The sequence below is a fragment of the Egretta garzetta genome, unplaced genomic scaffold, assembly GCF_000687185.1.
Source record: "Egretta garzetta isolate BGI_Z169 unplaced genomic scaffold, ASM68718v1 scaffold256, whole genome shotgun sequence".
Classification (NCBI taxonomy): Eukaryota; Metazoa; Chordata; class Aves; order Pelecaniformes; family Ardeidae; genus Egretta; species Egretta garzetta.
In genome coordinates, this window is record NW_009260073.1 from 2483104 (window position 1) to 2506956 (window position 23853).

The 23853-nt window shown below is 37.2% G+C and overlaps 1 protein-coding gene across 2 annotated transcripts in view; it reads left to right on the forward strand.

Annotated features, from left to right (window-relative positions):
* The first annotated feature begins 133 nt into the window (after positions 1-133).
* The window catches only part of PDS5A (PDS5 cohesin associated factor A), an 84852-nt gene continuing 61132 nt past the window's right edge, over positions 134-23853 (forward strand). For both annotated transcript variants that reach the window (XM_035896739.1, XM_035896740.1), the window contains exon 1: positions 134-300. In XM_035896739.1, the coding sequence (XP_035752632.1) occupies positions 181-300 (120 nt within the window). In that variant the 5' untranslated portion in view covers positions 134-180. The remainder of the gene's footprint in view (positions 301-23853) is intronic.

Genomic DNA, 23853 nt, shown 5'->3' on the forward strand with positions numbered 1-23853 from the left:
CGGGCGGCGGCGGGGGGCGCAGCCGGCGGGGTGATAACCGGGGCCTTCTGCGAATTGAGGGTGAGAAAGGGAAAAAGAGGGTTAGAAAGTCGTTTCCATTCTGCTGAACTTTTGTTTTCTGACCGATAGAGGCCGGTAGAGGATTGTGGAGAAGGAAAGTTTATAACCAGCAGCACCAGGATGGACTTCCCGGCTGCCCAACCAAAACCTGCTGCCGATGGTAAAATCATCTACTATCCTCCTGGAGTGAAGGAGATTACGGACAAAATTACCAACGATGAGGTGGTTAAACGGTTAAAGGTGAGCAATCCCGACCACCATCCCCTTCCCTGCAACTTTTGCTTCTCAAGGTAAACGTTTCATCACGGGAAATGAGAACTGCCAGAGAACTGTTTCCTTGTCATAGTTGAAATGTCTCCTTGCCTTTATGGGAATACCACTTCCTTGCTTTTCCTTAGAAGAGGAGTCGTTTTTGTAATTCATGACTGTGCTCTTGCAAGTTCTCTCAAAGCCAGAGTTGATAACATGAAACTGCTAATTTGTACGTGAAATACATCCACAGTTTTGGGGAGAGGTCTGAAGTGGAATCATAAGTAATAATTGCAGCGTATGTTACTTAAAATTTTTGTTGGTAAGCTAGAAGGTTTTTGTGGGTTCCAGCACTTTGAACAAGCAGAGCTGAGCAGGGGAAACAAGTAGATCTAGGTAAAGGTATTCTTGACTGAAAACGTAGCGCTGTTCCCAAACAGCGAAGATGAATTTCTGGTGTTTGTAGGTGGAATTTTGAAATTGTTTCATCTGTAAAACCTGCCTCAGATTTTGCAGTTTGATATAATACATATCGTTTCTTTCCTATTCGGTATAACTGGTGCTTGGCAAAGTTGCTAAATTTTCATAAGCAAAAGGGACTGTTAAGAAAGCATCTTCTCTGCTTGCTTGATGGCATCCTGGGGAACTGGGAGGCTTATCTCTGTTTTTTATTTTTTTTAATCCTTTTTTCCACTGGAAACATGCAATACTACTGGGATACACTAGTATTATTTCTTAACTCTATGCTGAAAATAGAGAATAAAGTTGACCATTGATCAAATATTGGCACAGCTCGTTTGTTAACGCCATGGTCTTTGGACCAGAAAGTTGTCATAACCTGGGATTTGGTCCTATGCCCAGGGTGGAGATGTAGTAATAATTTTTAGAGATCGGAAATATTCTCTCATCTGATGATCTGTTTCCTATCACAACAGTGACCCCAGAAAGACTGAAAAATAGATATCATGGTCTTGGCTAGTCAGTTAGTACATCGAAAAATGTCTTACCTATAAATGTGAAGAGAATGTAGGCTTTGTGCTTTGCTTTCAAAGCATCAAGGCGTGTGTCACTTGGTTCTTTGAAAATGAGCCATGTTGTCCAATTACAGTTTTGAAAGTTATTGAATGGAGAAGTCCAGCCTCGTATTTTCAGAACTCCAGTGGAATATTGCCAGTTACAGGAGAAGATCCTAGAGTTTTGATTGTTTGGACAGAGACCTTGAATCAAAGTCTGTGTGGAAAGGGCAGGAGTGCAGTTTTGGGGTGCTCATTGAAATGGGTATTTTGTCCCAGGTGGAGAACTTGAAATGGTGAGCTTACCATTCCTAGGTAATAGGGATAATAGAATTTCAAAATCATGCATGTATGTTTTGCTGAATTCACATGTGCATGTTGGACATAATTTTCAGGCTAAGAGAAGATTTTTTTTTTTTTTTTTCCCTGTCATTTTTTAATTATCTGCTGTTAAGGAATTCAGATGACCTCAAGACTGTAGACTAACTTTAAATGGGAATAAATACTTTGGTATGTGGAATATTATGATGATGCAGTGCTTGGGATAGAAATGCTTGAAAAAGTTTTGTTCAATTAAAAGATAACTTTCCACAACTTTAATTACGACTTAATATTAAAAGCCAGCTTTAGCAGAATGTACAGATTCAGGCATGAATCAATCCTTGAAACTGTAGGGTTTTTGCTGCCTTCTTGGCCATGCATCATCTAAAGATGCTCTGTCTCTTAACAGAAGATGCGTGAGTAACTTGGTGTTTTGGCCACCAGGCTTTGGGTCAGTTCCTGCAAATTTTTGTTCTTTTGGCTTATTGAAGTCACGGTCAACTTAATTGGTTACAAATTTGTGTCTTTATTAGCAATTTTTCTGATACTGCATCTGTATTTTTGTGTCCAGACCTCTTCTTGTAATGAAGGCTTTTCTTATTGGAACTTGAGACGTTCTGGGCACCTGTCCCAGAGAGCCTGAGCAGCAGCTTTTGTGCCAAGGACTTTTTTAAAAAGAATGTTTTTCTATCCTTTCCCTCCCTCTACTTGGGGTTCTGGGTAATAAAATGTAGGCCAGATTCATTTACAGTGTTTTGATATATCTGTATGATAACATTAGCACTGTCCTGAAAATTGAGAATTTTAAAATCAACATGTACCTTCTGAGCAATGTAGAAAGGAAAAGCCTCTGGACTGCATATGTATGATGAATGAAACACTAGATCAGGTGCTTAATGGAGTCAAAGGTGGTTTCTGGTGTGTTAGATTACAGTGATGGGTTGGTGCCTTCTTGGAGTGGGACAGTATGTGATGTATAATTTCAGCTATTGAAGGAGTGATTTTAACTGTGGTATGCTATGGCTGGGGACAAGTGTCCGTTCAATAGATCAAATTGAGTTTAACCAAACTAGGCAGCTAGCATGTGGCAGAGTTGAGGTTTACTGCACTTTGACTACAAAATTTTTTTTTTTTGCTGATGTTCCCCTTTACAGTGCAGCTGTTCAAGTTACATAGCAATTGGTTTCAGGGCTGTAAGTCAAATGCTTGTCAATTTAGTAAGGCTTATGGGGAGAGGTGATAATTTTTACTTAACCAGGTGATAGAAGCAGAAAACAACTAACAACTCTAAGGCACCCAAGGAGTCCTCCTTCAGTTCCAAAATCGAGCCAGCAACTAAATACAAGTTGGGAACAATTGTATTAGCAATATTATATTTCTTGCTGTAAGATAGTTGAAGGTTGAAAGAAGTTTTAGAAACTCAACATCTGCTCTGCTGAAAAGCTTTTCAATGACTATTGAATTTTTTTTTCAAAATTGACTGTATTTTACTGCCTTGTCAAACTCCAGGCTTGTATATTGTTTTCTGTAAACTATTAAATCTCAGATACAACTTTCTTTGGTCACAAGAGAATATTTTGCTGTCATTTATATATACCCTTGTCATCATTATGAATAAGATTAATAGTAGTGTACTTAATTGTCAGATATACTAAAAATAGCCCCATCAATCCAAAATGCATAGAGTTTCTCAGAGACTGACTTAAACAGCCTTTGTAGGTGAAGTCAGAACTGCCACTGAAGAAGCTGCGCTTGTCCCAACCTCTGTTCTATGCCCTCTCTACAAGCATTTTGTTTTGCCCTATGCCAAAACGGATGGGTGAGCAGGTCCGGGTTAAAACATTGTAGGAAACAAAAAAACCCCAAACCTGTGTTAATTTTAGCCTGACTCATTTTCTTGCCTGATTTATCACAAGAGCTTACAAATGCTTGTGCTGGCATAAGGGAAGAAGCAACTTCTTTCTGTGGCAGTCCTGCCGTAGAGTGTTGAAGGAACTTCAGAGTTGATTTGAATGTGAAAGTTCGCAAGTGTTATCTTTTGAGAAAGAGATGGGGACTTTTGCACTGTTCCTGCAAAACTATCTCTGCTACTAGATTTTTTTAAGTAAAAGAAAGAATGCACGATGACAAATTCAGATACAGCTTTGTACCAACAGCTATACAGTTTGATAAAGTGTATGACAAGTCTGTAGAAAAAAAGGAAAACGTATATAGTGCAGTGTTTTATTTTACCCATAGATATCAGCGTAAGCAACACTAATTCATAAAATCTGTAAAAAGCACATTTAATCAGATACTAAAGATACAAAAGTACAGAAAAAAAAAAAGGAAGTTTCTGAAACCTTCCACAGGAAAAGGAGTGATAAATTAGTTTTAACATAGAGATTTTTAACAAAGGTTTAAGGCAGTGTAAAAACCTGTCTTTCTGAAATTAAGAGTTTTATATGTTAGAATTTATTGAGGGTGATGTAGTTCTTCTTTATCAAAGCTGGGGTTAGTATTCTGTTTTCTGTGTAGGTTTGTTTGTTTGTTTTGGGAAATGATTTTCCTTTTGTTGTTCGATCAGTCCAGTAGTCTAGCTGTTTTTCCCATGGTGGCAGTCTGGCAAGGCATTTTCTGCACAAGTTTCTTTTGATTTACACACCCACCCACCCTTCCACCCTTGCCCCAATTCTCCCCCTGCCACCCCACCCAAAGGCCAAGGTTGTGATAGCCAGGAGAAGTTAGCACTCCTAGTGTGCCTTGAAGTCTTCCTTATCTTGTCCCATGGCACTTCTTAGTTATCTGATACGTATTAGTGCCAGAGTGAAACAAACACTCCCTCTCCTTCTTCCCATTGTCTTTCTGCATGTTCCCCTGGATGTTAGATGTTGGCCTCTTTGTGGTTGGGCCTGTTGTGTCTTTATTTCTGGAAGATTATCCTTGTATCACTAGAAATACTTAATGCTAATAATTTATCATACTATGCACAACTGGTTTTTAGACATCTGTTATATAATGTTAAAATTGAGAAAGGTTGCTTTTTTGCTATTTAAATGTTTTGGAATAGGCTGGAGGTACGTGAGAGAAAAAAAAAAGTTGCTTTTTATTCACCCTGATATTTCTGCGTAAGTTAACGGCCACTCTCTGAGACTGTGTAGTTAGATGGACCTTTGAACTGACCTGGCTATGCTTAGGTAGTTATTTTGAAGGAAAGTAAAAAAATATAAATTAGGCTATCATCTGGGAGAAGAAAATTATTTTATGTGCTGTCATACACTAGAATTTGGTATGCTTGAGGGGAAAAGATATACATATTAAGTATGTTGGATTGCATTAGTTAATAAATACTATTTGCTGGCAAGACTTAGAAGGCATGGGTGTTTTCATGGCTTAGACCTCTGACATGTACTTACATGCTTACATTTAAGAATTATAATTTGTTTTGTGGATTTCATATAGTCAGGTTACAGAAATGATCCACAGTTAATTATTCTAACAATTTTAAAACTTCCATTAATTGTATTTAACTGCAGACTGCAGTTTACAATGTTCTTGAGCTATTGCTGGCCACATAAGCCTAAAGCCAAATTTCTAATTTGATTTTGTTCATAGTTTAATCTTTTTAATTAGTTTGACTCTTGTAACAATCAAGTTTTTCATTAACTAGGACAGACCACTAGTCAGAGAAGAAGAAATCTTGTTCTGATTTTTTTTTCCAATGGAATATTAGCTGTTTGCTTTGTAAATGTCCCAATTTAATCAGTCCTTAGAGAAGTAGACCATGTAGGCTCGCCCAGTTCACCCAGATGTTACTTAATTTCAAATTGATTGATGATGAGGCCTTTTGGTTTTGTAGGTGATAATTTTCTTTTGTTAAAAGTGCATCACTAATTAATGGCAATTTCATATGTACAATATTATTCTAATGGTTTCCTGGCAACAAGATAAATATATTGTGAAAAGAAGCTCCAGTTTGAAAGGGGGAAAAATAGAGGTTGCTGGACTGGGAATGGTAACTTCTGATGACTGACCACCAAAATGGATAGACTAGTTGAGAAGTCCTTATGCCCTCATTTATTCTATTATAAACCTCAAAGAATTATTGATTTTATTCTTGTGCTAATGCTTTCTTGTGAGGTGAGGACATGATGTTAATCACAGTTTAAAAGATGAGGAACTGAAGAGCTAGTGAAAGGGAAAAAAACCCCAAACACAAGAAAGACAAGCTTCATATGCCTGACTTGGCATTTCTAAAATGTAGTTCTGAAGTGACTGTGCATTCTGTTGCACTTTACATGTTCAGACCACAAGTTCCTTTGATTTCAGCTACATTTCTGAGTGCCTAGCACTTCTGGAAGGCCTCATTGTCACTGCTAACGAACCCAGAAAATGACAAACGTTTTCTGTGAAAACTTTGTTACAGGCTGTTTAACAGGAATCGTATAGAAACTTTGTAATAGGTGGGAGGCTAGCATGCAAATCTTCAGGCTTAACTGTTTTAAAACATGGGATAGAATATTAATTTCCTGCAGTATTTTCCTTCAGTTATGGTCTTCCAGCTTCAATAAAGAAGAAAGGTGGCCTCTACCAAACTTGATTAACTTCAGAGCAAGTCCCTTCTGTGGACTGAACAAAGTAATGGCTTCAGGTTTTTGGTTGGGTTTTTGTTTTTTTAAGAAAAAAAAAAAAAAAAAGAAAGTTATGTAATCACTTACCAAATACTGTATTAACATTAGGATTGAGGAGACTGACTAGAGGGTTGAGAAGTATAGGATTGTTTACCTTGGAAAAGAGATGAATAAGACTTGTGATAAAAGCATACAAAATAACAAATGACAGATAGTAAATTAGGAATTTCTGGTTTTGCCCCATTCTTCTGAAGAACGAGCATTCATTGGAATTGAAACTTAAAAACTGTTGAAGGTTAAATATTTTTTAGGGTTATACTGGAAGGTTGCAGCACAGCAGAGCTGAACTGATGTATTTGCTATAAGTGATATACTTTATTAATTGTATAAATCACCTACTGCAGGTGGGTATGCCTGTCAGTATGTATTTTTATGCGATAATGTGGGAGACTTCTTGTGTATTCAAATATTTTAAATAAAATTTTGGTATACAAAATCCTTGACATATCACTGCATTCTTATGAGGAGTTTGTATGCATAAGTTTGCAAAACAGCAGGAGCCTTAGCTACACTCAGAAACTCATAAACAAAGTGTTAATCTTAAAACAGCGCTATGAAGTGAAAGAAAAATTATCCCTTGGTTTGCAGGCAGTAATATGGAGAAGATTGATAGGAAGGGAAATCAAACATCATCTGAGGTTACTTTTCTTCCTTGTCTACTTGAATAAATTCATCTTACTTTGTCTACTTAATGCCTATGTGCATCTTTTGCTACCCAAAAGAAAAACAACAGACAATATAATTAGCAGATCATTCATTCAAAGTACATTACAGCCATTTTGGTAGTTAAAGAAACCAAACTTTTGTCTACTCCCCAATCTATGTTAAATGTTCTTCGTATATGAATTTTTTCCAGTCTGCAGTATCTTCTTAATCACCATTGTTACCTGGAAATCTAAACCACATGCTTATTATTGGTGTCACTCAAAGCAATGTGTGTTTGCTGGTTTTGCAGCTGCAGCAAACTAATGAACTGTATTCCCACTGCTGTGCTGACATCAGAATTTGGCTGTTGCAAAGATGTCTTAAGCATGATGAAGTACTGTTAAAGGTAAACAAAGATAAAATTGGCACAAAGTATGTTCCTGCTTAGAAAGGAAGGTTGAAAATTTTGTGGTACCTAGATAGCATGGGATATCCTAAACATATGTTTTATTTATGTGAGACAGATGATACTTAGTTATCTGATAGAGATGTCAGAGCTTGCAGTGTTAGGATCAGTTTTGCAGCCACAGTGGAGGAAAAATCCATTCAAATTTACTGTGAAGGCTGGTCAGCCTTTTTAATGTTTTAGTTATTCTCAAGTGAGTTCCTGTTTTCTTTATAGTTGTTCAGTAATATTACCTAATCTTAATGGTACTCTATTGTCTTCCATGAATAGAGCCTGTCACCTTTTGCTGAAACGCTATTTGGTGTAGTCACTAGCAACTTTGGGCCTTATATTAAGTTTTTAGTGTTGTATTTTAATGCCTTATGGTAGAAATGATGACATCTATCTCCAGGGAATTTATCAAAACTTTCCAAACTGTTGAAGCAGAGAAAAAGTTTTGTACTGGCAAAATACATTCATAAGCATTAAAGAGACATATGTCTTTTCTGTTTACAAATAATTTTTTGAACTGATACAGATATTGAACATGAAAGAGAAGGAGAAAGAACATTTTAAAAGGAGTTTGGAGAAATCAAATATTTCTGGAGTCTTATCCCACCCCTTTTTGCTGGCTAGAGCACCTGAAAAATGCACACACTTAAAAAAAAAAATGTTAGTGTTTAGTAGTATTAACACTTGCTTGCAGTCACTAAATTCCCTTTCCTCTGCAATTGTAGTCTGTCTTATAGCTTTCTGTGGAAATAACCTGATTGCCCTTCAGGGAATAGTTTTAGATCTGCAGGTTTACAATATATATATATATATTTTTTTTTTAATATTGTGTAACTACTGATCCTTAAACTGTTTTTATCACTGCATCTAACATGAGAGACCATTGAAAGATCAACTTCAGACTTGTACTTACTATGAAAATCTTACTACTGTAGCTTTAAGTACCCAAGAATTAGTGTCTCAAAAATTGAAAGAAAATGTATTTGATTTTTCAGTTTACTTTGTATATGTGATAACACTTTTTCTGGACAAATTTTAGCTTGCTTTTCTAATGACATCAGGTTCTTATCTGATCAGCCAGTCTAATTTTTTTTGTTACTGATCTTCCCTGAAGTTACATTAGTTCAAGACTTGCTGGCAGCTGGGCAAAGGTTTCAGTGATGCAAGATTTGTCTAACTGGTGTTGGGCAGGATAGAGACATCCGAAGTCTGTTTATACGAAGGAAAATGGACCAGCATTGTTAAACGTTTCAAAAGGTAACGGCCCATGTGCTAGCTGGAGAAAATCCAACTAGTCCCCACACGGGTGTTTCAAATATTGTTAGGGGATGTGCTGCCCCATCCCCAGCTCTCCAGGCATGGCACCCAGAGGAGAGTGGGCAGGGGGATGAGAGCGAGGGATGCGAAGGGAGTGCATTGGCAGCCCTCTCAGAGGAGAGTGATGGCGAACAGATCTGTTGGAAACCAGCCGTCGTTAATTTTGCTGCTTATGATAAAACTCATTTCATATAGCAGAAGTAAAGGAGATAAACACCTAAAATAGAGCACAAAAACTTTTTAATACTCTCTTAACCCACAGACTGGTAGAGGGCTGTGCATGAAAATACTACTGTTTTTTTAACTTAAAGTGGTGGGGTTGAACAACGAAAAATGATACCTGCATTCTTTGATCATCTTGATGAAAATTACCTGTGTGATATGCTATCACAGGAAGGGTAAAACAAAAATGGAAAAAAAGCAATGCTCAAAAGTAGCTAAAAATCTCAAGACTATTACTGAGCTCTTTAATTAAAGTTCTGTTTAGTATTTTTCTTACATAATTTATTTTTTATGTTTATTTTGGCTGCCTAGAGTCGTGCTAGTGGTGCAAATGCTGAAGCAAAATGCATGCAGTGAAAGTAGAGTCGAACTTAGGAAGTGCTTAATATAAAGAAAATTTGCAGTTTGACCCTTATGATGATGCTGTAGTGTGGATGTGAAAAGAAGTTTGTTAACATAAGTTGGTCCTTGAAAAAAATAAACTGATTGACTTGTCTTATCAATTAAATGAAAGGAAAATGCTGTTGGATGTTTCCCCTTAAAATTTTTACTCTACCTTCAGATAGATAGTAAAAGTAGCATAAATTCTGTTATTTTAATATCATTTTGTGTTTTAACTGTGTTCTTCTGTTACTATTTGAAAATATATGCATGTACTTAATTATCCAAAATGCAGTAATGGTTCTCCATAATAAACTCATTATTGAAATTTCATCAAACCATAGTCATAATTTAGTAGGGAACTATTTGAAATGAAATTTGGGGGAATATAAAAATTGTTCTTTTCTTGTGATTTAGAAGAGTGAAACCTGATACTTGGTCATTTAACTCTCGCTGACTGTGGTGCCTTTCTGTGGGCTTAGGTCCTGATTTCCTAGTCAGTTAGAACGGATACAATTTTTCTTCAAAAACTTTATGGGAAACAGTGAAGAGGAATCATTCAGAAATTATACCCCTTTGTTGGTGCAATGGTGTAATGTATCATAGGATAAGTGAGGTGAAGTTGAAATCTTAAGCTGTTGCAGTAATAAGAATGAAATAAAGTAACCTCACTAATTTTGATGGTAGAAACAGAATTCAGCATTCTGGGGGGGAGGTGGAGAAGGTTACCCTATATGTTTTTTGACAGGTGGTTCTTTCTCAGCTCTGAATTGCTGCAGAGTTAACATTCATTCACTGACAAAGCAAAACAAAGAAATGGAAGGCAACTTTAAAGCTTTTTGCTGAAAATACATGTTTATTTAAATACCTTATTCAGTCATCCCTTGTAAATGTAGTTGGCATGTGTCATAATTTCTGAAAAACTTATAATCTGTCTCTTCTCTAAAGCTCCCACTTACGCTTTTGCCAGTAAAATTCCAGTGGCAAGAAAAGAAGTACTATTTTTGCTTGTGTGAAGTCAGTAAATGAAGGTCTAGGAGTTGCATTTGTGAGCTGTTAGTGACATTTTTTTTCTTAGAAAATGCATGTAGAATATGAAAGTAGGCATAACTCTGCAGCCTAAGGGAAATTGGGAAATCTGGAAATAAGATTTCAATGTTGTCCCAGTTGGAACTGGTAGTCTAGACTGCTGTAAAATCATGAAAATTTTGCTTTAGGAAACAGGAGGGTTCACCGGGTACTAAAACTATATCTTTGTAGCATATATACGCATTGGTACAACTGGAAATAGGTCAGTAGAAAACCTAGTAAGTTGTTAAAAAAATCTCTTTGAACTGGGAGCGAAAAGCAAGTTAAAGGCTATGTTTTTAAACCTCAGCTGGGAAAGTGGGGGTGGTGTGTAATGTTTTCCAAAGTTACGCTCTTTCAGTCCTAGCCTTTGTTTCCCTTTAAAGGTTAAAACACCCTCAGTCAGATTACAAAGTAAAAAGGCTGCCATTTAATTTTGTTTCATTTTGACATCTTTGCCTGTTGTTCTTAGTTTAGGTTCTTGTGCAAATTGGAGCATAATGACTGAGTTGGATTTGTTATGTAGATTAAAGCATACTCATCCTAGAGCTGTAGCTCTGTGTGCCATTCCATTTCTGATGCTAAAATTGGTTTCTGACACCCATATGCATCTGTGAGGATAGAGTTCTCCACTACATTTATCTAGCAGCAAAGCTGGTTTGAGAGACATCTTCGGGGACTCTCTTACACTGGCTCTGCCTTCTGAAAAATTGTACTGTGGAGCTGTGCCCTAATTCGCACCGTCTTGAGACTCTTCAGAGTCACTCCAACTTCAGTCTGTATGTGGGCTGTGATGAGTTTAAGTTTCTGTATACTATCTGATTTAACGCCTGTCAACACTTCTGTTAAAAGCCTGGCATCATGCAACATCCCCATAAAACTAATTTTAAAACAGCTGATCACCTCAAAATTTTATAAATGAGGAAAATATTAATTGCTAGCATTTTTAGAGTATTTGTTGAGGGTTTTCCCACTGCTTTTCATCACTTTTATCAATCTTCTGCTTGAAACAAAACTACGAGCAAAAATAATTTAATCAGGAAGGTGAAAAGGTAGAAGGGTAAATAATGACAGGTTAGTTCTGCAGAGTATTGCGAGTCAGCTTAGTAATCTGAGCTGACCTGCGTAGCGGGTATTTTAACATAGTCAAAAGCAAGTTAGTTTATCTAAAAAGAAAAAAAAAAAGCAACTCCTCTTTACAGAGTGCCAGAAATGTCTCTTGGAAGCTTGTCATCCTGACACTGTTGTACCTGCCTACTTTGAGTACTCTTAAGTTGACGCTGCTACTGAAGGAAACAGTTACTCATCTTCACCACTGCTGCCATTGCTGTTCAGGGAGAACAGCGATTCAAAGTCATTTGCCTTATTTGAGTCAGCAGCACTCTCAAAGTCGTAGGCACAAATCAAATTTGTGAAGAGTAAGAAAAGAGAAGTAAAAAATAGAAGCACAGACTGACTGTAGGCAAGGAGGGAGAAAGTAGTATAGTTGGAAAGGATGGAGTCGCTACACCAGTAGCTGGAGGATTGCCCTGAATCAAACCCCGGTGTGCTTCACTCTACTGGAACATGCGGAAGCACAAACACCAAAGCCAGCACTTTGAGCCAGTGGGCCATCCTTTTCCACACACCAACCCAGGTGTGTCTGTGGCCTGCAGAATACTGGATTGTGGAAGTGATCCTATTCAAAAACACTGATTCCCACCCCCCCTGCCCAGGTTAGTTTTCATTTGGATCAGTGTGACTTAAGCAATCACCTACTACCCCCTCCTTGTGCTGGCAGAAGCTGTATGACAGTCTTGGCGTGGCAGAACTGTTACGTGCAGTGACAGCTTAATTTGGAACATGGTGTTCATTGGGTTTGACCTTATTAAATCAACTCAAAGATTCATTAAACTGCACCCTAAGATTGGGCTGAAGCAGTCCCATCCTCCCATGTCCGTTTTTGCAGCCATGTAGTTAGCTGGTTCAAGAAGCAGATCTGTCTCAAAAGTAACCTGTCCGGAAAAAGGGATGTTTCATTAGTGTCACTCATCAGTTGCATGCGTGTTGGAGTAATGGAAGGACAGGCCTGACAGATTTGGGTTGACTCACACTGCTGTAAAACTGCACCCTAAGAAATTCTACAGGCATCCCCTACTCCCTCAGTTTGGTGAGGCAGTACCTGTATACAAAACGAAGTGTGTCTTTTGTTTCGGAGAGCTGCAAACGTACAAGTGCAGTGAGTGATGCGCTACGCTTCCACGTCTGAAAAAGAAACTAAGGTATGGAGGAGAATGTTCTCTGTTTAGGAACAATTGAAATCAGTGTTGCATTTATACGCAAATGTGTGGAATATCCTGGTGCCAGTAATTTTGAACTAAAGTGAATGTTGTGGAATCCACAATGAATTTTCTAATGTTCTAGCTGACTGGCTGTTCTAATCTGATAGATGATTACTTTCAAAATAAATTGATCTTATACTAGAATTCAGAATTGGTGTGGTAATATTTAGTGAGAGGTACTTACATACACTTCTCCTTTCCCTAGGAATATTTGGTTTCCTCTTTTTTTTCCCCTTATTGTCTTTCCCATTTGCACAAAAGAAAGAATTTGAGGTTTCTGTGTTTTGCAGGCCTCTCTAAGCCCAATGGCTCACAGTTCTGTACCAGTAGTATGATTATGAGATGTGGTCTTTGATGTTTAGACTGGTCTTTTCCTGTTCTGCAGTCCAAACTACTGAGTCTTGTGCTGTGACTTGAACTAGGTTAGGCAGTACAGGCCAGTGCTTGCAAACAGATTTGTCTTCGTGCCAGCTCTCATTTTTTTTTTTTTTCCCTCCTAACGCCTGCTGTAGTTGATTGTTCTTTAAACAAAGACTTGCGCTAACTTACAGGGTGTATATATGTAGGGGAATATGTGCGTGCATACATACACATGTACAGAAATGAATCTTTTCTTTCCAGATAATCACACATTCACAAAAAAAATTGTACTACCCAGCAGATAGGCACCATAAATAGCTTTTTCCCCACCTTCCCCCCCCCGCCCAAGCATGAACTGATAAAATGCAAGTAGTAGAATCTCTTTTCATGTCATCCCAAAGCCAGCATTATTGACACACCACAGGGCTCATTAGCAGGGACAGACCACAAGTTTACTGTTGCACATGAAGCTCTTCCAGAATTATTCATAGAAAGTGAAAACCTTTCTTCTTTAAATGTTACTCATTTTTAACTCATTTTTTACACTTCAGGGCCTGAGGGTTGTGCAGAATATATTAAGGACTCCTTCATAGGCCAAAAATCCGGCTGCTGTTGAAAAATGTTTGAACGTAATTTTGTTTATTCTTTGAAGAGACAGTGTTTACAAAGAGCTTGTGCTCTTGTGGTGGTGTATGCTTTAAAATTCTGTAGTTGCCAAACTTCAGCCAACCTTAGAACTGAACTTCGCCTGTTTTTCTAGTAGTAATTTGTATATGGAAACTTCTATGGAAATAGCTGCATGGGAATGTTGCCAGAAACTGTTGGATGAAGTTGTATGGATAATTTTGATTATACAAATCCTCACTTTGAAATAATTTGATTTCATCTTGTGTTATTGAGTGGGTTTGTGGCTTCTTGGTTTTAGTTGTTTCATTTAGTATTATTATTAAAGCAAATCTTTATTTGTAATCTTCAATTCGGAAAGCTTCAAAATAATGCATAAGAAATGAACGTGTGGATATGCTTTGCATATATTCACCAGTCAGTAGTATATCGGGACTCGGGTTCAGTCTTTTTGTTTATAAATAAATTCTGGAGACCTTAAGTGAGTCTTGATTCAAAATCTCAAATTACCTTTCAAGTCTTTGATGGTATATGAAAAGAATTGTAACTGATACCATTTATGACCAATGGATCAAATGTTCAGAGGCTTGCCCAACACAAAGAAACTTGGCTACATTGATTCTAGATAATAATCAGATTGCAGAGGGAAGCTAGATGGAGGCTAATACCAATTTACTATAAACTGACTTTGTGCTGTCTTAATTCAGACCGGAAAGCATGCAAAACTGTCATATTGAAAACGAAGGGGGAAGATGCTCTGGTTTGCCAACTAGGAGATACTTCTTTCTCAGAGGAGCGATAAGCATACGGGTTACAAAATGCTTAAGTTGGAGGAGTATATTCAGTGGTGAAAAACTACTTTTCTGCTACTTGGCCTCTCAATGCTTGGTTCTCACAAGAATCAACTGCCTTCTGAAGTCCTCCTTTTGACATCTAAAAGTAGCTTCTAAGCAAATTCGGGACAAATGTTGTAGACATGGTATCAACCATATGCAGTTGGACACTACCTGATTTGTATGTTACCCCATGATTTTACCACTATCAAGATAACCCTGTGCGTGAGCAGTCCGAGCTCTGGCAAAAGACAGATGCTTGAAGTTAAAGCTGAGCAGTGGTTTCAAGCAGACAGCAGGAAGCACTTTTCTCCATCCTTCAGCTTACTTTGCTAGATGTTTCCCTTTAGTACTTCTTTTTGGTCCTTAGTACAGGACAGTACTTACTGCTTGCCATCTGGGAGTAACGCCTTCTGGCCTCTCTACTTGGGTAAGAATTTCAGCCCTATCCAGATTATGGTTATTTACTTTCCACATCTGGAGCAGAATTCTGTGATGAATCTCATCCTGAATGTATCAGTATTTTGGGACTATCTAATATAAATACTGAAGCGTTTTCCTCAATATAAGTTACTTGGGCAGCAAATTGTTGTATCCTACGCTAATTTCCTATAAAAATCATAGTAAAATATTAGGTCTCGACCTTTTCTTTAAGGTGCTAAATGGCTTCAGCCTAATGCCTGAGTTTTAAGTGCTAAAGATTAGAGTTTACAGCTTTTGCTTCCCGATCATAAATCTTAGCCAACAGCATTTTTAGGGTGTTCAATGAACTCCTGCAGCTACTGAAGGCTCTTGCAAGCCTCCACAATCTGTTGGCCAAAGTGCACTTCTGAAGTCTTTCTTTCTCAATATGAAGATGCATTGCAGAATGTTTTGATTTTTAATTTAAAAACCCCAAGTATTGCACTGTTACATTTTTCTTTTTAGGATGAAAGGATGAGAAAACAAACGTAGCAAGATACATTCCACAGTTTTTTTGGTAAACCATTTCAGTATGCAACTGACGCGCATGCTATGATCATGAGGGTGATTTAAAAAAAAAAAGTTAAAAAACACACAAAACCCCAGAAAAACAACCTACAGAACATGAACAAAACTGAGTTTCGTCCTAGTTTGGCTTTTGAAGAGTAAAAACAATGGAACTTCATGTATTTAAGTCTTGTATACGTAAGGTAATGACAAATGTAAGAACTTTATATGGGATTCAGGGCCTGAAGGCAATAACTATACAGCCTAAAATGTTTTTAGATAAGAAAAGTTAAATTTTGTGTTTATGTAATGCCTCGTGCATGCTTAAAAAAGATCAAGTGGTTTATTTTGACGATCACCTGGTCAACTAGTTGTTGTTCTCCTGCAGAGTTTCTATGTGAGAGAGATCTGTTGTGTCCTTTTAGAGGTAACATTTCCCTTCCTTTTCTCAATTTTCTCAGTCATTGTTTTTTATAATGTTTTTTATGTTTTGGCTGCTTTTTAACTCTGCAGCATGTGCATGTGGACTGCTGTTCCGAGGTCACTGCAGCTGAGCAAGTGAAGTTGAATCTCTGTTCAATTTTTGAGTCAGAGAAACAAAAACAAAGATAGTTTTTGAACAATGAGGTGTTATTTTTGCTTGTGGCTTCAGGCCACTTCAATCCAGTACTCTTGATGAAGTGTGCGCTTTCTTATGTGTTCTGGGCAATTATAATTTTTTAGGCCGAGGCTTGCTGCCTTCTCTGTAGGCTTCTCGGATTTCTTTTTGGCACTGTCTCTTTGTCACAGATGCAGACATTCGTGAAATGACCAAATCCTCTGCCAGGGGGTACCAAATTTATGTTCATACTTGGGGTGCAGGTTAGTATTGTCTCAGGTGTCTGATCTTATAAAGAGAATCAGCCGCATCTTCCAGCTATTTCAAGTGTCAGTGAAAGTTATTCACTGCTGCAGTGTGTGTGCACTGTCTTGAGACAGTGGTACTGTTGTATCGGTAGAATTTATTGAATGAGTTGAAATAACTACTGTGAGACTTTGAAACTGTAAAATCCAGTGGATAACAAAATACTTCTAATAAAGTATTAAACTAGGTGTTAAAGTAATTTTAGGGGCATAACCTCAAGAAGTGGGTTGTCTTTTATGTTATTTTGTACTTTTTGTGTTGAAATTTCTCAAATTTTGTCATGGAGAGGATAAGTGATTTTTCTGGACGAGCATGACAAAGCATTTTGCAAATACAGAACTACTATGCTTCAAGTGCTTTAAGTATGTCAGACCTTTACAAATTTTCTGTGATTCCTGTTTTAGGCATTCTTTATGAGAATGTAGCTGGAAGCTATTTAGTACTCACAGGTTGGTGATTTCAGCAATGTAGTTTAGTGAAATGTTATTTTAATCTAAGTTCAGCATGGTTAATTCTGACACTTAAGTTAAATAGTGTATTTAAATTATAAATTAAATATACTAAGTATATAAATAGTGTATTTTTTAATAAATTGTATTAAAAGCCTTTAACTTTGAGAGTCTGCCTGATTTGAGTTCTTCCCTGCATAGTTATATGATCTTTTTTTTCCAGAAAATACCATATTTTTTTTTAGATAATAAAGTGTTATACTTATTAGAGAGATTCAAAATAAAGCTGAAGTGAATGCAGAGGTTAAAATGGGAAAATGCTGCACAATGCAGATGATATCAGTAGATTCACAAAGAATGGTCTGGGGAATCTGTCTTGATGGTGGGTGCCTGATGTCTGTGGTATGAATGGTCATACCATGAAGTCTTCACCTGAGGTCTGTTTTTAGCAAAGAAAGGAAATTTCAGTGCTCTCTAAGATTTTGGAGACATTGGTGATCTTTACCTATTTCACTAAGAAAATTTTAGTACTAGAAGACTCCTTATTGGAACTTATTAAAAAAAGTCAGACATGTTTTGAAAACATTATTATAAAGCGTTATTGCAAATATTTTTTTTAAGTGGTATATTGCCTGCTTCTTATCTTAGCAAAATCAGTAGCTATAAAACTGTGCGATTACATATGAGGAATGTTGAGGGACAGGTACAGCAGTTACAGGCATATTCTAGCTATCCACGAGGCAAGAATTTGATGGAACTGATAGGCAAAATAGTTGCACAAGTCTTGTAGAGGAAATCAGGAGTTAAAGTTCTGAAAATATTAAAAGAATTCCCAGACAAGATTTTATTAGCCCAAAATAAAAATAACTGCAGAAAATCAGCAAAACTGCCACAACTCTGGGAGGTGACGTATTATCCTCTAAAATAGTATTGCTAATCCAGAAAGGTATAGTAGAGCTCTGTAAAAGCAGTAATTTGATTTTCTTTAACTAGGGAAAAAAGAGTCTTGGTTTTGGAAACAATGCATATTTTGGATGGGGGATTGTTTTTGATCAGCTCAACGTAGCTATATTGCTTGAAAATGTTATTAAATGTTTAGCAAAGTTAGAACCCAGTGAAAACATAGTCCTGTGAGAGGTGATTAGGTGTAAACATCAAGATCCAACAAATAAAACCAGATACAAGATAGAGACACGAATGGGCAAAAACTCTTGCTTTTTTCTGTCTTCCTTTCTTTTCCTCGATCTTCTGCCTTTACCTTTTCCTTTTTCCTCTTTACTTTTTCCTTGAACATATGAATGCACCTCACTCCCATACCCAAAATTTAGAAGTCTATGTTATTGTGTGAAATACTGTATCATAAAACGAACAGTAAAATAATTAAAAATAATGTTTTAAATACTGTCATATAGTCTTCCAAAATGCTTTCTGTAAATAATATATTCCACTTGAAATATTTCCATACTTTTAATACCAGCAATTATGATGGTAAAATTACAAGTGGATTTACTGAAGACTTTTCATATTATTCTTTGCTACCTACATTATAAAAAAATACATAGACTTGTCATATTCATTTTCCAGGCTTATTTCTCATAAGCTGAAGACCTGGCATATAATCGTTATGTCTTTAGCATCATCCTGTTGCTGAGCACCATGGATTTGACTTTCATATTCTTATATTGGCAACATTGGTGGCTTTTATTTTCCTTTAGTCTCCCACCCCATTTTAAAGAAAATTTTTAAAATGGAAAATTTTTTGAAAATATTTTTTTATTCTTTTAACATGCCTCAGAAATCAGTCTTTATTACTAGGGTTACTTGTCATTATTCAGAGTAAAATAATTTAAACTTATTAAATGAATTTTACTAATACAATACTTTCCATGCACTAATTATACATAATTTCCTTCCTCCTTATTAAAGAATTAAATAAGACTTATAGCCAGGAAACCACTCCAGATATGTTTCAGGTCCAATTTTTCACTTACCAATTTTTCCCTGTGCTTTAAGAATTTCCAGAAACTTTGTTTTTAATGGGGCTATTTGAAAATAAAATGAAATGACCAGCCATTCACAGGGTAAGTAAAATTCTACATTTTGCCTTCAGGCCGTTCTAGAGTGCCCTGTTTTTGAGCTTGGTAGCTGCTTAAGGAGAAAACTAACTTCTTTTTTTTGTTGTTAATAATATAGATAATAGTGCTCAACAGGTAGCAAAATTTTCTGGTAAAATTGTGCTTTACTGGGGAAAGCTGATTTGTCTGAATAGAAATTCTTTGCTGAAGCATGTCTGGTTTGGGAGGTGCAGTAGCTGGTATGCCACCAGCCGCTGGCTGAAGTTTGCTGCGGCAAGGTGAACAGGAGTGTCCATGTCAGCCAGTGCCTCCTGGGGAGCAGGCTCTGGTTTGACGTGCCGTTGGTTAGGGGGGTTTTGTTGTTGTTGCTGGTTAGTAGTACTAGCTTTGATTGTGAAATATCAAAACTTTTTTCAGTTCGACAGTTCTGATTTTTGTCCAGCCTTTCACATGGGAATGGAAACCCACGTCTTCTGCATTCTAGATGATAGTCGTTAATATGACAGTCCTGTGTTAAGGCTCCAGTAGATGACAGGCACACAGACAAAATTCTTCAGTGTGGTTTTATCACTAGATACAGGTTCACGCTAGGGTTCCACATGATTTGCTCCTAATGTTCAGTCCCAAGGCTCGGTGGAATCTGGCTCCTAAAGAAACCAGAAAATGAATGCCATGGCTGAAGAGTTTCTCCTCTTCGCTTTGATACCTTCTTGTGCTACTGAGTATGATGGTATTAGGTGTAATTGCCAGTCACTGAACAAGTTCCATTAAAGAAATTTTTATTTCTTCTCTTACTGTTGCAGACTGCACCATCAGAGCTAAAGATCGAGGTACAAATATTTTGCGTAATTTTCTGTTTCAGTAGGTATAGCAAGTTTTCAACTCACCACAATTTACAAGATTGCTGAAATATAAAACCAGTATTTTCTTAGAAAAAAAAAACCTTTTTTGGTCTCATTTATTGGTTGTGTTGGAACACAAGCAGGAAAGAGAGCATGATGTGCTTTATATACCACTCCCCACCCCCCCTTCTGGATGACTGAGTCAGGAAGACTACGATGTACCACGGGATGCACCTGCACCATGGTGTAGAAATAGACATGGATATAGTCTTTAAACATCAGTATTGCTGGAAGCATAGCCCTCTAGTTGTGTTTTAATGTAAAACTCTAACACACGATTCTGTTGCAAGAATGGAGCCTAAATACTCACTTCAGAATGAATCCTTATAGTCAATTCATGGTCGAAATGAAAACGCCGTTGTTGTTCTTGTCCAGCACCACCTTCTCTTTGGAAGAGGAAATGAATTATCACACAGCAGTGAGCTGGTTATAAAGAATCCTCTCTCTGACATCTGGAGGCTATTATCAAAGTACTTGGGAAACTTCATATGGAAATAGAAACTCCTTCACCGTGGGGAATATGCTTTTAAGAATTTTTTGGGTTTGCCCCAGCCATATGTAACATTTGCTAGTATACCTAGGGGAAAAGGACTATTTAATGAAATGCTTCTAACTGATGATGTCTTGAATTATCATTAGAATGTTTAAAGAATAGGCTCTTTTCAGTCCCTCTGCAAATACCCTATTGTTATATATTATATATGTGGAAGCAAAACTTCTGAGAACTTAGAAGACTTTCAGTGTTTTAATTTATGAACCTTCTTTAGAGTACTTAAACAATTGCTAGACTTTGGCAGGAAAATTGGAAAGAATCCCGTTACAAATCTTTCCAGCAATAAAGGCTAGGTACTGCCGAAGACTGGATTGATTTAAAAAAAAATTAAAAAAAATTGGTGCTGTGGCACCACACTCAAATCATGGATTTGTAAGAGGTGGTGAGTAGCATGAGTATGAAGAGATAATGTGCTGATAAATATGTGCAGTCTCTTGCTTCTCATTATTTCGAGAAGAAATATGGATGTATTGTTAAAACATGTGATTTGATCCATGGTATTGTAGCTTGTGTCATAGCAAATTGTGTGAAACAGTTTAAAACCAGGATAACAAAATACTTAAAGGATTTCAATACAGTAAGGCCAAACTACTTCTCAATGTTTCTTACATTATAATTACTTTAAAAGGTCTTGGGTTGAGTAGCCAAGTATTGTCATGCATCAAAAGCTGACTGTAAACAAAAAGTAGATTTAAAGAAATAATTTTTGTTAATGACGAACCATACAGTGCCCTAAGGTTAGATAATGCTCTGCACGCTTGAAAAACCTTTTAGCTGTTTGGGAAACAGGAAACATGATGAGGTGAGTTCGTTTCGCTGATCATGACCAAGGAGGATTTCACAGAATTCCTGTTAAGTCAAATAGTTTAAGTGAGTGGGGTGAATCCAGTGGAAGCTTTTAGGCTTACTGTCAATAAAAGCAAGGTGAGGAATAGTGAGAGAAAGCAAAACTATTTGCTGACTTTATGAAGTTGTAAGGGACTAAGTCAGGGAAGAGTGATGCATCAGTCATGGCCGCCCAGCGAAATCTTTCACTTAACAGCTTCTGTCCAAAAATGTAATAGACCTTAACACTGAGTAAGGAGCCAAGTGGTAAACACTATGGATATTATGCTTCCCTTATATAAATTAGGCATGTGTGCTCATTTGAATACTGTGTGAATATGCTCTGTGCAATACTGCACTTCTAGTGAACCTTTGCCTCCAAAGGTATGAGATGAGGATGTGATGAGAATAATAAGAACCTGGAAGGCAAAGTAAAAGTGATGGTCTAGAAGGGTAAATGGGGAACCTGTGCTGTCTCAGGTCATGATACCAAACCAGGAAATCTATCATTAAATTAAAATTAATAAATGAATTGGTACATTGGATACAAGTTTTAGACATTACTGTAGCAACATGTTTCTGAGACCTTGAATTTAAAATTACCAGTGATCACATTTTATGCTTCTGCCAGTTTTTAATGAGTAGAGGTAAAGGTAAATTTTCTGGGAGACTAGTAGGATTTGGGTATAGCTGCCCTTTTCAGATTTCATGTGCTTGCCACTACTAAGGTTAAGAATTTGTGTCACTATTAGGTTGTTTAAGAGTTTATGTTTCAGAAGGCTAAATTCTTCTTCCACCCTGGTTTTGGCCATTGAATTCTATATACCTTCCCTTCTACTGGCTCTGGAACACATCAGAACTGTCCATGATCTAATTGCCTGTCAGAAAACTATTCGGGACTTTTTCTGAAGAGGTTTTGGCCAGATTAGTAAATTAAATTGACTCACTGAGTTATTCAAGAAGTGTTGGGGCCAGTGCAAACTAGGCGGTGGCACTGCATGGGCAGAAGCAGGACAGGGTGAGTAATGGGAAAGGAAGAAGGAGATGGTGGCAACAAGTGGTTAAACTGGATCTCCATGTCACGAGTAGCTGTAGCTACTCTAGAGAGGGGCTTGAATTGTGTAGGACTGTGTCTCCTAGTTGGCAAACAGGTCTGAATTTCTGTGCTTTGTCTTCCTTTGGTATTTTTCAGCCTGTCAGTGTGTATGGAACTGTAAGAAAGATAGTACACCAGCCAGTCAGTTACAAGGGAAGTTCTGTTAAATTCCTGGCCATTAAAGCTGATTGTAATCTACAAATCAGAACAAACAAAAGCACAACCTCTTGTGATGGGAGTGGTTTTTTGCATTTCAACAGCTTAAAATAGTCCCCATTTCAAAGGAGAAGAGAGATGAGAAAGATCTCATATTGTTACAACAGTGGATATAAATGAACTTGCAGGACGTCCTTACATGAAGCATAGTGGTACCTGCTTAATGACAAAAAAATCAGCCTTGGCTTTGAAGTATCATTTGGCTTGGAGGAAAAAGCACCTCACTATTACATATAGTAGTGAGGGAACTGGGGTTGTATAAAAATGGTTTTTTGAATCTTCCAAATCTTACTACAATCAAAATTTAAAGTTGAATTATACTGTCGAAAATACTCAGTTCTGAATAAATGATATTTTGTCAAATATAACATAGTTTAGTAGTTTGAGTGATAAGGAGGGGCATGTAGTATTTTCTTTGCGCATCATGAATCTGATTTTTCCTGTGGGCTTGTCCATGGCCAAAGAGTAAAAGATTTATCACATGCAGTGATAACAGTATAATCTTCTGCTGGGCCGGAGGGACACTGTTTTACTTCCTTTTGTGCTGTTGTAATCTTGGGAAGCATACTTTTCTGCAACCTTTCCTTGCAGCAGTCTGTACAAGTTATTGTAATCAAGATGTCAATGTTACACGACTGATTTTGCAGGGCAAAATATTCCACCACTATTTAAATAGCATGTTCCAATCGGCGCTGTGAAAGACATTTTATATTAAGGCATCTGATTTTTCCCATTTTATTGCCTCCCCCCATCTGTTGCATTTATGTTACTTGAGGAATCTTCTAGATTTATAGCAGAACTGGAATTCTGCTATGTGTTAATTATGGAGATACAACATGGGGGCAATTGTACAACCTCTCTCCCAAATTGGTAACAGTATTTGTCCTGTTCTGATTATGATCCTGTATGTGTGTGATGTTTATGTTCATTATGTAGTTACTTAAAAATGTGTGTATCAAGAAAGCTACTTCAAATAATTCATTAACTGCTCAGTATACTGTTTTTATTGTAAGTAGTAGTCAGTCTTTCTGCTTTTTCGTATGTCAGATTAATTTAACATCTGGGCTCCTGGAAAATATTCTCTGAGTTGCTCAATTTAAGTAAAATAATACAGGATAAGCTGGTTTACCAATGTGAAGATAGTGGTAAATTACAAGTCTAAGACTTCTTTACAAGTCTAAGACTTCTTTGCTTGTGATCTGGCAGCTGGCCAAACCTGCAAAGAAAAGCCCAGTGTAGGTTAGTCCCTAGGGGCAGGATAGCCACTTGAACTGTTTGCCTGGTCACAGGGATGTTACTGTACAGGCTGCTATTGCTGTTCCT